The following is a 15,197-nucleotide window of genomic DNA, read 5'->3' as shown; positions in this document are numbered from 1 at the left end:
TCAATAATATAAGGTGTAATCCATTATTTTACATTGAAAACAAGTCTTTAAAAACTATAGTCAGAATGATCCGATTTAGGTCAGATATGCGCCGTTTTGTTCTTAAACTTGTTGCCATTTTGAAGATAATGTCATTATGCCTCTCTCATAAAGGCCTTTGTCCCCATTGGCAACTAATTGAAACAGTCGATTTTTACAAGCCATTATTGAAGCAAATCACTTGTTGCCAGGTCCGGATGCATAAGAAGTTCCCAACCGAGCTCCCGGAGTTCCTGACGTGTCACTATCGATGAGTGGGTCCTAGCGTTGTCCTGAAGAATAAAATTTACTTCTTATTAGCTAAAGCTGGCCGCTTCTGGGCAATTGCTTCATTCGTAGGTCCAATTATTGACAGTACAGTTCCGAGTTAACAGTTGTGCCCTAGGGGAGTAACTCATAGTAAATAATTCTCTGCCAATCCCATCAAACACACAGCAAAATCTTCCTGGCCTAGTTTGGCCACCGTTTCCACGGGTTCACCGCGTTTCGACCACTACCGTTTTCGCTTGACATTGTCGTAAATGATCCACTTTTTAACACCAGTCATTATCCTCTTCAAAAATGAGTCGATTTTGTTACGTTTCAGCAGCGATTCGCAGATAGAAATTAGGTCCGTGAGGTTTTTTTGCTTTAATTCGTGTGGTACCCATACATCGAGCCTCTTAAGACTAGCCCTATGCAAATGGTTTCAATGCGATATAACAATTTCTTTCGCCATTGCCTTGCAAGCAGCTGTTCACAAGCAAACAAACGCTGTTCAACATCTCTCGGCTTCAACTCGTACGGCACCCAATTTCCTTTTTTCTGAATCATTCCCACGAATCTCAGGCATTTTGAAATGGCTTGTTGCATCACTCCCAATGATCCTGCTAATTCTTGTTGCATTTGACACGAATCTTGATTGGCGGTTATAGTATCAGGACCATACAAAGTATTATCAGCGGCCTGGCTCACATTTTTTAATCGAAGAAAATCTAAAATATAGGGTATTTTCCCTTTCCTAGTGTCATCTTTGACGCGCCCTCAAACTAAACTGAGTCAATTAATCACAAAACTGTCAACAAAATGTTTGTGGTACGAAATCATATCTTTCTAAAGCCATCCAGTAAAACCGCGATACATAAGTATCCCGTGTTGCCTTGCCGTACGTGTTTGTGGGCGCTCACTGCATTGTACCTTTATGATTTGTTCTTTTCAATAACCAATATTTTTAACTCACAATCCACATCCATTTGGTTTTTCGTTTTTTAAGAGAATAGTTGTCATACTTACTACTGACATAAAAGTAGAATGTAATCGAAAATAAACTCTGATTTCTATCGTTCTAAGTTGAGTGACATCTAGCAACAAAAATCTATTTGTAAGGATTATACTTCGCTTGATAATGAACCCCTTTTTGAATTTAACTGAAAATTTCTCTTTCAGGCAGGAGGATATACTATGAGACATGAGAGCATGTGGGTCAAGAAATTATTCTCCGTTGGTGTGAGGTCAATAATGGGACAAATGGACGTCACACAATCCGTTGGAAACTTGTTTTTCTATGGGTATGATGATCCACTCATCAGTTTGGGAAAATCATTACCTTTTGTTAAAGCAAAAGTCCCACCGATGGATAAGTTCGGTTGGTTCTATAAGGTGAATAAGCAAAGAAATATATATATATATTAGTCAATCCGTCAACCTCTTACTGAATCCAATGAGGAATATCAAGTTAAAACAGATATGGGTACTCGATCCTATTAAAAAAAAATTAAATAACTTAGCCTAAGAGCTAACGGTTCATTTGACTAACCCATTCACACCCTATATTTTTTGCCTTTCAAAATCGTCCAGAAATAATGAATATTTTTCATTGAAAGTGTCCTATACCTAAATGATTTTGGAGTTATAGCTACATTTATATTGATTTTCAATGAGTTCAATCCCCGACTTCCACAAGCCTCTTGTTCAAAGCATTTGTTGCGTTGGCTAGGCTAGCAATTGCAGGCATTCTGGAGTTTCTTCCTCTTCCCCACAGAATCTGGACTAGTCGTTTTCTGCAAGACTCATTCTCATGAGGTGTTTCCTGTTGCGGCAATGCCTTGTTAGGTACCCAGTAAGGAGGTGTAGCATATTCTTACTAAGATCCATATACTTCCTTAGAAACTTTTTCGTATGATCTAAACCAGGAAGATTCCGTTAGAGTTTTTCTTTTTCGTTCTTCTACATCTGCTTTAACTATTTTCTGTGGGTACATTAAGCTTTACCATAAAAAAGATCTGAGCAAATGAAGGATGTTTGTGCTTATTTGCTGGCAATAGTGTTGACCTCTTCATTCCCTTTAATTCTCAAGTGACCAGGAATCCAGACTAAACAGAGTTTGCTTTGGCACATCCATACCATATTAGAATCGATGATGGGCCGATAATAAACCATTATTATAAAAAAGGCTAAATCTGTGAAAAATGTGTTAGTCAAATGAACGACTAGTTCTCCTAATAGCTGAAGTTGTGTTTATATTGTTATCGCTCATACTATTGTTGTTGCTCATATTGTTGATGTTGATATCAATGTTGGTGTTAACGTTTAAACTAATAGACAACACTTTTTTTCTCTCATTTTTGTTTCGATTTATATTATGCATATGCATAATGGTGTACCAGTTAATATTTTTCTTTATTTTCACAGAGAAATGGATCGAATGTATTTGATGGCCGCTACAATATGGGAACTGGTAGAGGAAAAGCTTCTTTTGGTCAGCTATACAATTATAACAATGATAAACATTCACCATTCTACGAAGGTGCTTGCGGTGAATTTAGAGGTTCTGCTGGCGAGTTCTTCCCAGCTGGATTGGGAAGAAAACCACTCGAACTTTTCAATCCTGAAATGTGCAGAACAATTGTTTTAGACTTCGTTGAGGACCAAAGTAAAAATATGATAGATGGATATAAGTTCACGTTAGGAGATCATTTTTTTGATAATGGTGAGTAGGGTACCATAACTATAAAAATTACTGGAAAGAAACGTTTTAGAATTTCTGAAATATCACGAACAGAAACCAATATAGGTATAGCGAAATGTGTAAAAGAGTCTATTTCTGAAACGCCCTGAAACTAGGGAACAAATTGAGATATCTATGATCTGCTTGTTGATATTATTATTTCAATCTATCACCATCTCTTCATTATCTTCGAATAGTCTCATCTTCCGTCAGTGTGTGTGCAAGAAAACAATTCTGTTAGTAACTGTTTGCAATAAAATCAGAAATAAGAGAGCGGTCGGTGAGACCGGACTACGCTGTATATAATTTTTATTCAAATTGTGTTCTCTCTACGTTCGGGGAGCAATTTTTGGAAATCATGGTTTTGAACTCTTATAACTTCCACACCCAAAATAGTTTTGTTTGGTGATCTAGACTTTTAAAAAAGTATCTAACTCCAATGGGTGGAAGAAGAAAATGAAGTTTTTGAGGATGACGGTGATAGATGGAATGTTGTTGAGAAAAATTAAAAAAAAAGAAAAACATTTTATATTCGCTCACCCAGAATTAAAAGAAAGACATATCTTCCCAAAATTTGTCATAAGTCATGTGTTTCTCGAGTAATAAGAATGTGAATCAAAAATTAAAATGTTGAGAAAAGATAACGCTACAGTGTAAATTTAATTCCAACTAGAAAATGTAGCTGCTACACTGTACAAAGTATCACAGGCACCCGGTATTTATAAAATAGAGTTTTTCACTGAAAAATGTTCGTCGGACAATTTGTTTTCTCGAAAATGTATCTAATTTTTGGTGTTGCGTAAATTTATTGGCGATGTATATTTCTTTCTTATTGTACAATTCTGAAATCAAGCAAACAGAATTAACATGATTCGTTCTTTTATTGGGGGACAAATCTCGAATGAATAGAGTTATTTCCATAAGAATATCAAATTTCAATATTTTAATAATTGCATTTTCCCATGAGGGTCTCGAAGACCGCACAACGGTGAAACGCTACTATGTTTAGACTTACGTAGTTAAGGGTTAATTCTCGAATACAATCACAAAAAAAATATGAATAGAACATGAACAACCTGCATCAAAAAAATATGAAAGTTTAGAAATGCATTTTTATTTATATCGACATTAGCTTTACAGAAGATTTTTTTATTTAAGGTCAGGATACGTCATTCAATTAGGATTCCGATAATGCTACTACACTATATTCACAAGTCTATAATTTTTTCATCGAAGTATAAACTACAATAACAATTCAAATTGGTTCTTTATAGATCAAAAACTAATATAATGGACAGTCATTTCAGTTTAGCGCATCCGCCATTTAGAGTTCAATTACCTTTGGAAATTACTTCCGCCATATTTCAGTAATTGGGATAATTTCAATCATGACTATTCTGATAACATCGAAAAAAAATGAGTAAAGCACTGACGTGACCAATCGTTAATTCATGTACCAATTGCGCCTTTGAAGACTACCTGACTATTTATTTATTTATTCATAACAAGAACATATACAGGTAAATTAATACCCAAAACAATGTCCACTAATTAACATTAATTTACAGAAGTGCAAATACTTACATACTATATAACTGTATATAGGTATATGTAATCTCCAATGGCGCAATTGGCACATAAATACATATACCTATCAAATCTTAGAGTTTGAGAGCACAACCGCCTTTGACAAAATGAACGAACCATGGGTTCGAAAAATGAGCAGAGAACAAAAAGGGCGATAAGCTTGAAAAGGGCCCTTTAATACGGATTTCGAAAACTAAATCAGGACAACAGTAAAAGAGATCCATAAAACGAGAGAAATGCTGACATTACTTGTGAAATGAATTTTTATTATTCTGGTGCCTCTATTTCTATTAACATAAAATTTTGTACAAAGCTTGGAATTGCCATTCTATACACTATACAGGGTGTTTCCAAATTAGACATTTGCTGTCGATTGAGGCATATTATTTATTGATGATAGAAAATATAGTTTCCGAGATATTTGAGTGTCTTTTGTTTACTTCATTTTTCGTCAATTCTTTCTACGTTGACCAAATTTGATGTCAATTTTAGATTATTTCCATCAGAAAAGAAGATGATATGTATGCTGTGTTAGATGTTGAATAAGAATTAGAAGGATTTGAAAGTTGTTATATGAAGAAAAGAAAAGAGAATTCCCAATATGAATTGGCCTTCCTATTTCGAATTCAACTTATGTATGACAAAATTATTATGAAAACTTGCCAAATACCCTCTTCATTTCCTTGAAAAGTTTACGTTAGAATGCGAGCACTATTTTTGTTTCAGCAGATTTAGATTTGGAAGGGAAATGAAGCAAAAAAAAAGGAAAGAAATGAATTGAACGAAAAACTTCAACTCAAAATTTCAGTAAAAAATGTATTCATTTATTATGTTTGAAACGACTTTCACCATTCCTTATACGATCGCGTACCTTTTTCTTATTTTTTCAGTTGTTGCTGTCCGCCTGCAATATACTGTCAATCGTCTCGATGCTTTGTTCATTCTAACGACGTTTGATCCGGATTTCTTGCTGGCCACGAAAATAATCCAAAATTTTAATCAAATTTGGTCAATGTATAAAATATTGTCGGAAAATTAAGTAAGGTGAAAAATCTTTTAAAAATCACAAGTACTCAAATATCTCGTAAACTGTTGATTTTTGATTTTCACTTAATATGGCTTAATAGGTTTTTGTTACTTGATATTCTTCCCTAAATTTTTCTATTCTGACAATTATATCCACCCGAAATTTTCCACAATGCTTGAAATGGTTATTCTATATGTAGACGCAATATTTGAATGATAGAATTTGTGATCATGGAAATATTGAGTGATTCTATTTCCATTCTTCATGAATTTTCTATGGTTCTGATGATGTGATATTTTCGAAATTTTCCACTCTACTTTGATCTCGGGGATTATGCACATTCTTCTTGATTTTTCCATGGTTCTGGTTATGCTATCCAGAGGCGTAACCAGAGTTGACTCATGGGGAAGGTTACCCATTTGAAAAAGCAAAATCTTTGAATTTTTTTATGAATTTTTTTAATTTGTTATTTCCAATATTTTTATCCTCTCTAATCAATGGGGGGTTGTGCCTATAGTCATCCCCCCTCTTGTAACGCTCATGATGCTTCCACACGAAGTTGTTTATTTTAATTCATAATCATATTATATTACTGTACGAATAAATATCGAAATAAACTCTACGATTCTATAATTCTTTTCACAGGGACCATATATCCAGAAAATACGTGTTATTGTACTGGCGATTGCGTTCCTTATGGCTTGATGAATGTATCCTTATGCAGGTATGGATCTCCTGGTTTTGTTTCACTACCTCATTTCTACAAAGCCGATCCTTACTACACAAATCTCATTGATGGGATGAAACCTAGTGAAAAACATGACTTCTATATGATAATAGAACCAGTGAGTAAAATGTCTGAATATTTGTTTTGAAATAATCTTAATTGAAATGATTGCAGACAACTGGATTACCTCTAGAAGTCTCCGCAAGACTTCAAATCAACCTTCTTGTGAAGAATATTCCAGATGTTGGGTGAGTTTGTTCTTCATTTCGTAATTGAGAAAGAAATTAGCAAATGTTAATTGGACGTTTTCAATTCAGTTAACTCCAAAGAAGTTATCGTATAATAGTCACGACGATTTGTTTGTAATTGTGCGTTTTTTATATCAACGGTACAAAATTACTAAAATAGTATCTGTTGATAACTGTCTAAAAATTGGTCTGAACGAGTTTATTGTAAGGATGATCTTTGACTAACAAACAGCATACAGGTGGTTATACAGGCGGCTCGGAAGACACTGCAGTTTTTTTTATTTCAACGAAATATCAATAAGTCCATTTATCCAAATGGCATTGTCTTTTTTTTTGCTTGTCGGTTACCTTTGTGAGTGTTTGGTATTTTTTGTTCAGACATGTTGTGCCTAAAATGAATACAATAACTGTGAGCATTGTTCTGATTGCTATGTTTTTTACAAGTATTCTTTGAAATGTACTGAATATTTTTTTCTGGATCATTGATGGAGACTGGTGAACTAGATATTGAAAGCTGGTATTCCTTTTTTGGAATGGATTTCGAATTGTTGTAATGAATTCAACCGAATAATATTCATTAAGCTGAATTCTTTGCCACACGTTCTAGCTATTCGGACGTTAAATATACTAACTGGCAAAGAAACTGAACACCGAGAAGGAGCTGTTTACATTTGAATTTTTTTGTTTGGTGAAACAAAGATAGTAGAGCAAGGAGTAAATGATTGAAATTTGGAGGAAAAAGCGAAGGGTTTACAATTTTTTTTTATAAATTTGTTAATAATGTGTTTTTCTACCGCGATTATCTATACATGGCAACTTTGGATGAATTTTACAGCGAATTAAATAAATTGACTAAAAATAAGTTAATCGAAATAATTTTTCATAGGGGATTACCCGATGGTGTGACTATTTGTGAAAAGGTTAAAAACCATATTGTAGATTCGACAGGAGATGGTTCTCTTGATGCAACCGGGAAAATCCCTCATCCTATCCTCGAAAATAACATTCATTATGTTAAACTAAAAAGTGAGATGGAAGTAGTAAAAGTAAAGTTGGAATCCGCGAATCAACATGTGAGTAGTTTAAAGGAAATAATCATCCATCAAAAGAGTATTATTGAACTTCAGAAATCAATAATGGATGTGAATAAAAATGATAAGGCAATAAATTTGAACGCCCTTGCCAATAATCCAAAAATTTCATCAAGTAAGACTTCTAAATCTATGAATGTCGATGTTGTTAATATTTCATCAAGTAAGACCTCTAAGCCCGCAGATGTTAGTCGCCAAAAGGAGGAACTGGCACGCACATCATCCGAGTCGCAGGGAGAGGGAAATACCCATAGGAAACACATTATAAAAGGTACCGAATCAACATCAACATTTGAGGGTGCCAAAAGGATGGCATGGATCTACGTTGGAAGAGCAAGCCTCGAAACAACGGAAGATACAGTTCTCAAGCATCTTGAAAATAAATTTCCTAATAAAAGATTTTCTGTCGAGAAATTACCGCAGAAAGGAACTGCGAAAAGTCGAGCATTTAAGGTTGGCGCCAATATGGAGATGATTGAACAATTATATAGGGGCGAAAATTGGCCGAAGGATACTACTGTCAGGCGTTTTCGGTTTTTTCGGCCACAAGGGAGAACAGATTAATGAAAGTAGCAAAACACAAGGTAAAATTTCAAAATTTATTATCGCAAATTTGAATGTACAGTCTATAAATAATAAAATTGACATGTTTTCTGCATATCTAAGCGAGAGAAATGTCAGTGTTTGCTGTGTAACGGAACATTGGGCTTCTGACGATATTCTTCAGCGAATAAACTTACCAAACTACATTGTTGCAGAGAGTTTTTCTAGAGAGGCAGGTAAATATGGTGGAGTTGCCATTATCCTAAAAGAAAAAATTCAATTTGAGAAAATACCGTCACTAAAATTGCTTTCTAAGGAGGGCCATGCAGAAGTGTCTGGAGTTCGAGTGACTGACAGGAATTTGATCGTTATTGGAATTTATAGGCCGCCAAGAGGAAATTTCGAATGTTTCCTCTCTATACTCAACGAGAGCTTAAACCAGGTACAGAATACAGATCATAGTCCTGTTTGTGTTTTGGGAGACTTCAATGTAGATTTCCTCAAGGAGAGTAAAGATAGAAGGGAACTAATAGAGTTACTTCGTTCATATGGTCTCAGTGTTGTTTTTGATGAGCCAAGTCGAGTTACATCTAGTTCACGCACATGTATTGATAATATTGTCACCAATTTCGAAGATTCAACTTACCGTTTTGGAGTTACTGAGCCATATCTCTCTGACCATATGGCTCAGGAGATTGTGCTGGATCACGTGGAACCTGAGAGGGTGGAAAGAGTTGTAGTGAAGCATGTAATATCTGATGAGAATGTTGAAAAATTCTGTGAATGCCTGAGTAACATTGTCTGGGGAAATCTGAAAAACGAAGATGCTGAAAAATACTATGCAAACTTTCATGACGAATTTCAGCGCAATTTTGATATGTGTTTTCCCAAAGTTACCATCCAGAGTGGCCACAGTCCTAGTCGTCCCCGTACCAAATCAGACCTTGACGGTCTCAAGAGGGCAGTTGATGCCGCCCAGACGATACATCAAGTGAAAAAAGATAAACCTTCTTACGAACTACTGTCTATTCTCAAACAGGCCCGTAACAGCTATGGGAACGCCAAAAAGATTAAGAGTGCTAGGTTTGTGGAGGCTGCAGAGAATAAATCGAAGGCAATCTGGGAGCTTATTAGACGGAATACCGGTAAATCTAGGCAGAATGTTGCAAATAAGAGTTCTTTGACCACTGATGAGATGAATAATTTTTTTGCGGGGGTTGGTGAAACAGTTTCTGCCCAATGTGCATCTTCAGAGGAGGAGGCAAGGCGATTACTCAAATTTCATAGAGTGAGTTCACCAACATATAAATCCTTGTTTTTGAGACCTGTATCACTGGAAGAGTTGAAGAAGATCGTTTTGAATTTCAAAAATAAACAGTCTTCAGATATATATGGGATGAACGTTAAAATATTGAAGAGGGTATTTCCCATTGTTTCATCCACTCTTTGCGAGATTTTTAATATGTGTATTGTTCAGGGTGTATTTCCTCAAAGATTGAAGGTGGCCAGGGTAGTCCCAATTTACAAAAAAGAAAACATAAATGACTGTAACAATTATCGGCCGATCTCCATTTTACCGGCCATGTCGAAGATATTGGAGGAGGTATTGAAGAGTCGATTGCTTGCGTTTCTTGACAAACAGGGGGCAATCAGTGATTCACAACATGGATTAAACCTGGAAGATCTACTGCTACAGCATTGATTGAGCTTGTGGTGGGAATTTCGGAGGCTTTAGATGGAAAACAAATATCTGAAGTGATGGCCTTGGATCTCAGCAAGGCCTTCGATTGTGTTGTGCGAGAGATATTGTTGGTGAAATTGGAATACTATGGAGTGAGAGGCATGGCTCTTGGAATGTTCAATTCTTATCTGACAGACAGGAGTCAAATTGTTACATGGAAAAATGGTATTTCAGATGAGAGAAGTGTTAATATGGGTGTACCACAAGGCTCCATTCTGGGGCCTCTTCTTTTCGTGATATACATCAACGACTTACCAGCGAATGTTTCCTCTGGTGCTATTTCTCTATACGCCGACGATACCAGCATTTTAAATTTCGCACCAAACCGTGATGTCTTGAGGGAGCAGTCGGAAGCGTCTTTGCGATCGGCGGAGAACTGGTTTGACGTCAATGGCCTGAGAGTGAACATGGCAAAGACACAAAAGCTGAAGTTTGTATTGGGTGACAACGAAGCGGGATCTTTGAATCTGTTGGGGATAACTTTTCAGGATAACCTAAGCTGGAATGGCCACATAACAACTTTGACCGGTAAATTATCAACAGCTCTGTTTACTGTTAGACGTATGAAGGAGATCAGCACAGGAAGCATCTGCAAGACAACTTACTATGCCAATTTTCATTCAATTGCGACTTACGGCATTATATTATGGGGACATAGTCCTGGACTGAGTAGAATTCTTCTGAAACAGAAGGAAGCTCTTAGAATTTTATGTGGCATATCTAAGATAACAAGTTGTCGAGAATATTTTAAGAGAGAAAGAATACTTACCGTAACGTGTGTATATATATTGGAGTGTCTGAAATACGTCCATGGCAATAGGGAAAAATTCTTGAGAAATGGCGATTGTCACCCATACAACACACGAAAGAGGAATGATTTGGTGGTAGAATATCATCGACTGAAAACAACGCAAGTCGCGGTTAATTTCTGGTGTTTAAGATTTTACAATAACATTCCGGACAATCTGAAGAACTTACCTCATGGAAGTTTCACCCGAAAAGTTAGGAACCTCTTGTTGGAGAAAACGATATATTATGTTAATGAATTTTTTGACTGGGTAATGTAATATAATTGTAAAATCCTTTTAGATTTTAAGGTGTTAGTTATCTTGTATAGATTTTAGATTTGTTTGTTATATACTTGTATTTACGTTCTTATTGACGAGCCATGTAATTACAATTTTTTTGATGGCAATAAATATTATTATTATTATTATTATACACTCCGCAACACGTCTCGGCATTGATGCAATAAGATGGTCCATTTCTTCTTGGGAGATACTATCCCAAGCTACCTATACTTCATGTTTCAGAGCCGACAAAGTCCGTGGGGCTGGGGTAAATTTCTACCTTCTATCCAAACATGCTCTATAGGCGAAATATCGGGGGATCTGGGCGGCCATGGCGAAAGATTCACATGGGTTGCTTCGAAATAGTTTGAACTAACTTTGGCAACATGAGGTCGGGCATTATCTTGATGAAATATTGGATTCTCGAGACGGTTAAAGTAAGAGAGAACAGTAAGGCTCCACTTGAAGGTAACGCTGCGCCGTCATGTTTCCTCGAATAAAGACTAAAGGTGACCTACTTGCTTGTGTAATGGCACTCCATACCATAACGCTTACTGTCCTATGTACATGACGCTCAAAATAAAACTGAAGTTCACGTCTTTCTCCCCGAAGTCGTCTAACCCTTCTTCGGCGGCCATCATATGCACCCAAAGAGAATTGAGATTCATAAGAAAAGACGACCTGATGCCATTCCACATCCCAATGTTGACGCTCTCTGCACCACTGTAATCGTTGCTGGCAATGCTGAACCGTCAGAGGTAACTCCATATGGGGTCCAAAATACCTTATTCGGAGGTGAACCATTCGGACAGGATGGCCTTGTTCCCCTAACCACTCATCTGCCAAAGATCGAGTTGTCGCAAATCGGTCTCTAATGGCCATAAGTTTTAGACGTCGATCTTGAACTTCATTTGTGGTCCTTCGACGTCCAGTGCCTACTCTTCTTCGATTTTGGGCATTATCAAACCACGTTGACAACATGTCAAAACAGTAGTTGGATTTCTGTTCGCACGGTTAACGATTTCTCGAAGTGAAAACACCGCCTTCCATTGTCCAATAATTCGACCTCTTTCAAATTCATTTATTTGGCGATAAATTCCGCGTACACGTGCTATAGGCATTTTAACAGAAACTAAACATCGACTTTGGATCTCCTCGAACAGCTGGTTTGTTGTAAAATTTGAGAAAGGACTAAAATATTTAAGTGACAAAAATTGTTTACAAGAAAAAACCTTTCACTATTTTTTTCTCCAAATTCAATCATTTACTCCTTACTATACTATCTACGTTTTACCAAAAATGAAAATAAAATTTAAACAGCTCCTGCTGGGTGTTGCAGTTTCTTTGTCAGTTCGTATACTTTTGATATGATCTTATGTGCTGATACAAAAATTTGACTATTTCAAAAACAACTATTCCTTGAATCTATGGAGAGATTCTGATGATTTTTTTCAACGTTGTGTGGCTCAATATGAAGTGAATATTTGTTTCAAATATCCTGATGGTAAATTTTGATTAAAGCTTTCATTTCCAATTTCAAAAACTGTTTCCTCCATTCGATTGTAATATTGGGTAAGCCAAAAAATATCTTGAATACATAATTAAAAAATATTTGAGCCACTTAAAGATGGTAAAAAGCAATGGAAGAAGAATTTCGTGAAACTAGTTCTTCAGGAATAAGTGCAAGTTTTCTGAATGACAATGTACATAAACATAAACAACGTATAGTGAAGAAAGACAATAAAACGACATTTCCGGACAGGTTTCCTCATATGGTCCTTCAGTCTCCTTTTCAGATCAGCATTCTTTTAGGTAATGTCCAATTACCGAAATAATCGTCAGTCTGCAAGCAGAGTTTAATGTCGTAATAGAAAGTACACACAGTAGTTCATTCACACCAAAATAAATTTATGGAAGTGACATCTATTTTAATTTTTCTTGAAGTTGATGAATAATGAGAGTGTTATTTTATGTCAATTTTTCTGATATAAAGGGGGTTTCAAAAATAGATGACTTCGTCTCGAGGATAGGTAGAAAGTTGAAAAACAATTTGGGTTTCCTTGATAAATATTTTTCGTATTCAAGAAAAAAGGCGATGAAGAAAACAAAAATTACACATTTTTCCATTCCAAAAAAGGAATACCAGCTTTTAATATACAGTTAAGTAGATTCCATCAACGATCCAGAAAAAAAATATTCAGTAAATTTCACAGAATTCTTGGGAAAAATATATAACAATTAGAATAATGCTCACAGGCACATGTCTCAACAAAGAATGAAGACCACTCACTAGGGTATCTGACAAACAAAAGAAATTTAGAGCATGCCATTTGAACAAATTGACTTACTAATTGAAATTGCAGTATCTTCTAGACTACCTGTGAAAAGTGATCCGCAAATTTGCAGAAGACTTGAAAACTCTTCGGGAATTCAATAAAAAAATCGTACAATTATTCAAACGATTTTCAAGATATTTGAAAATTGCGCATACTCCATCCAGCTATGTTCAATACTCTATGTCCTAGCCCAAGTTTTTTAAGCGTTATCGTCCGATCGTGCACTATTGACTCACCCAGTATACAAGGTCTTGGCAACTACAATGTGTTCCATATCTCTAGTTGGAAAATTGTTAGAAATCATATTTTTAATAGATAGATAGATAATCACTTCATTTCCAAATACAGTTCGATACAGAATAGAAATGGTGTCCAAAATACAAATTAAAAAGAAAGAAATACAAAAAACAAGTAACAAGGAGAAAAAAAATTAATAAGGTATCATTAATGCACGAGCATTTCGTAAAAAAAAATATGAATGTTGAAGATTTATATCCAACAAATCGATGAATCATAAGCACCTCAAACTGAAATAATTAACCATCTTGAATAATTATGCAAAATTAATTCAGTTTTCGTATGAGAGATCAAAAAGCCGCAAACGGAAATATCTACCTATTTAAAAATTCCTACATTTTTTAATTATCGACCAGATATCATAGTTCACCTTGCATTTCAGGTTGATGGAGAATAGAGAGGATGTGTTCTTTCCAATATTTTGGTTCGAACAAGTGGTGGAAATCCCAACCAAATACTCTTTAGCTCTGCTCTTCTTACTGAATCTTAAGGGGATCTGTTTGATGGCAGGATTGTTGATGATCTTCACTGGAATCTTCATGATATCATTAACGATTTATCGAATATGTACCACACCGCTCTGGACTAGGGAAAATAAACTATACAGTAAAGAACTTGTACCTCTAAGCCAAGATAAAAGGTGATACGAGAATAATATTATATTGATGTACGAAACTAATTTGTGATAAGAAGTGTCTCTCAAAGTCTTTCATAAATGGTAAATTTTTACTATTTTATTTTGATGAATGTTACCATATAAGGAAAAATGTAAGGAAATAATTTCTTGTACGTGTACAAATAAATCATTTATATTTTTATGAAAAATTGCTTTTGATATGTATATTGAAATGAATTTTGGTTTATAGGTAGGTAGTAGCTTCAACTTATCTGTCTCTGGGGAGCTTCAAGACAAAATATAAAATAAATATAACAGAATTCTACATATATCAAAAAAGAAAAAAGGGTCTAGTTCATAAGTTCAACGAATTAATACGAAATGTTCCTAAAGAATAAATGGTATTGAGTTTGTATTTCAAAAATTTTATGATAAATATATGAGGAGGCAAATCTCACTATGCTGAAAAGCTCATTAATACAATGAAATCACGTTTTCATCGAAAAATATTGAAAAATATCATTCGAGGAAAAAACTATAGTGACAGTTTGTTGATTGAACAACGAAAACAATTTTTTATAGTGCTTTAGGTTCATTACTTACAATAATGAAGCTTTGGAATCGTTCCAGAAAAAAATGAATTTCAACAGTTTTGGAATGTATAAAATCCAAAAAATTGAAGAAAATTCTTCCGTCCACCGTGAACCGTCCAGAGATTTTTTCGAAAGCTATAAGAGCAATTTACATGAAAATTCGTACAAAAATTGGTTGTACTAAATAGGTACTTCTAAGGATTTTTAAAAATTAATTATTCAAAAAAATCAACAAAATAGAATCATTGAAGAGTAAACATTTATTGCTGATGATGATATTGAAACAAATATTTTTA

The 15,197-nt window shown here is 35.1% G+C and overlaps 1 protein-coding gene across 5 annotated transcripts in view; it reads left to right on the top strand.

Annotated features, from left to right (window-relative positions):
• LOC123680291 (protein peste-like) overlaps positions 1–14,517 on the top strand; it is a 42,549-nt gene extending 28,032 nt beyond the window's left edge. For all 5 annotated transcript variants that reach the window (XM_045618108.1, XM_045618109.1, XM_045618105.1 and 2 more), the window contains 5 exons: positions 1,465–1,677; positions 2,710–3,007; positions 6,285–6,484; positions 6,541–6,614; positions 14,075–14,517. In XM_045618108.1, the coding sequence (XP_045474064.1) occupies positions 1,465–1,677; positions 2,710–3,007; positions 6,285–6,484; positions 6,541–6,614; positions 14,075–14,336 (1,047 nt within the window). In that variant the 3' untranslated portion in view covers positions 14,337–14,517. The remainder of the gene's footprint in view (positions 1–1,464; positions 1,678–2,709; positions 3,008–6,284; positions 6,485–6,540; positions 6,615–14,074) is intronic.
• Positions 14,518–15,197: the final 680 nt, after the last annotated feature.

The sequence above is a fragment of the Harmonia axyridis genome, chromosome 5 (genome assembly GCF_914767665.1).
Source record: "Harmonia axyridis chromosome 5, icHarAxyr1.1, whole genome shotgun sequence".
NCBI lineage: Eukaryota > Metazoa > Arthropoda > Insecta > Coleoptera > Coccinellidae > Harmonia > Harmonia axyridis.
This window is presented reverse-complemented; position numbering and strand designations above follow the sequence as displayed.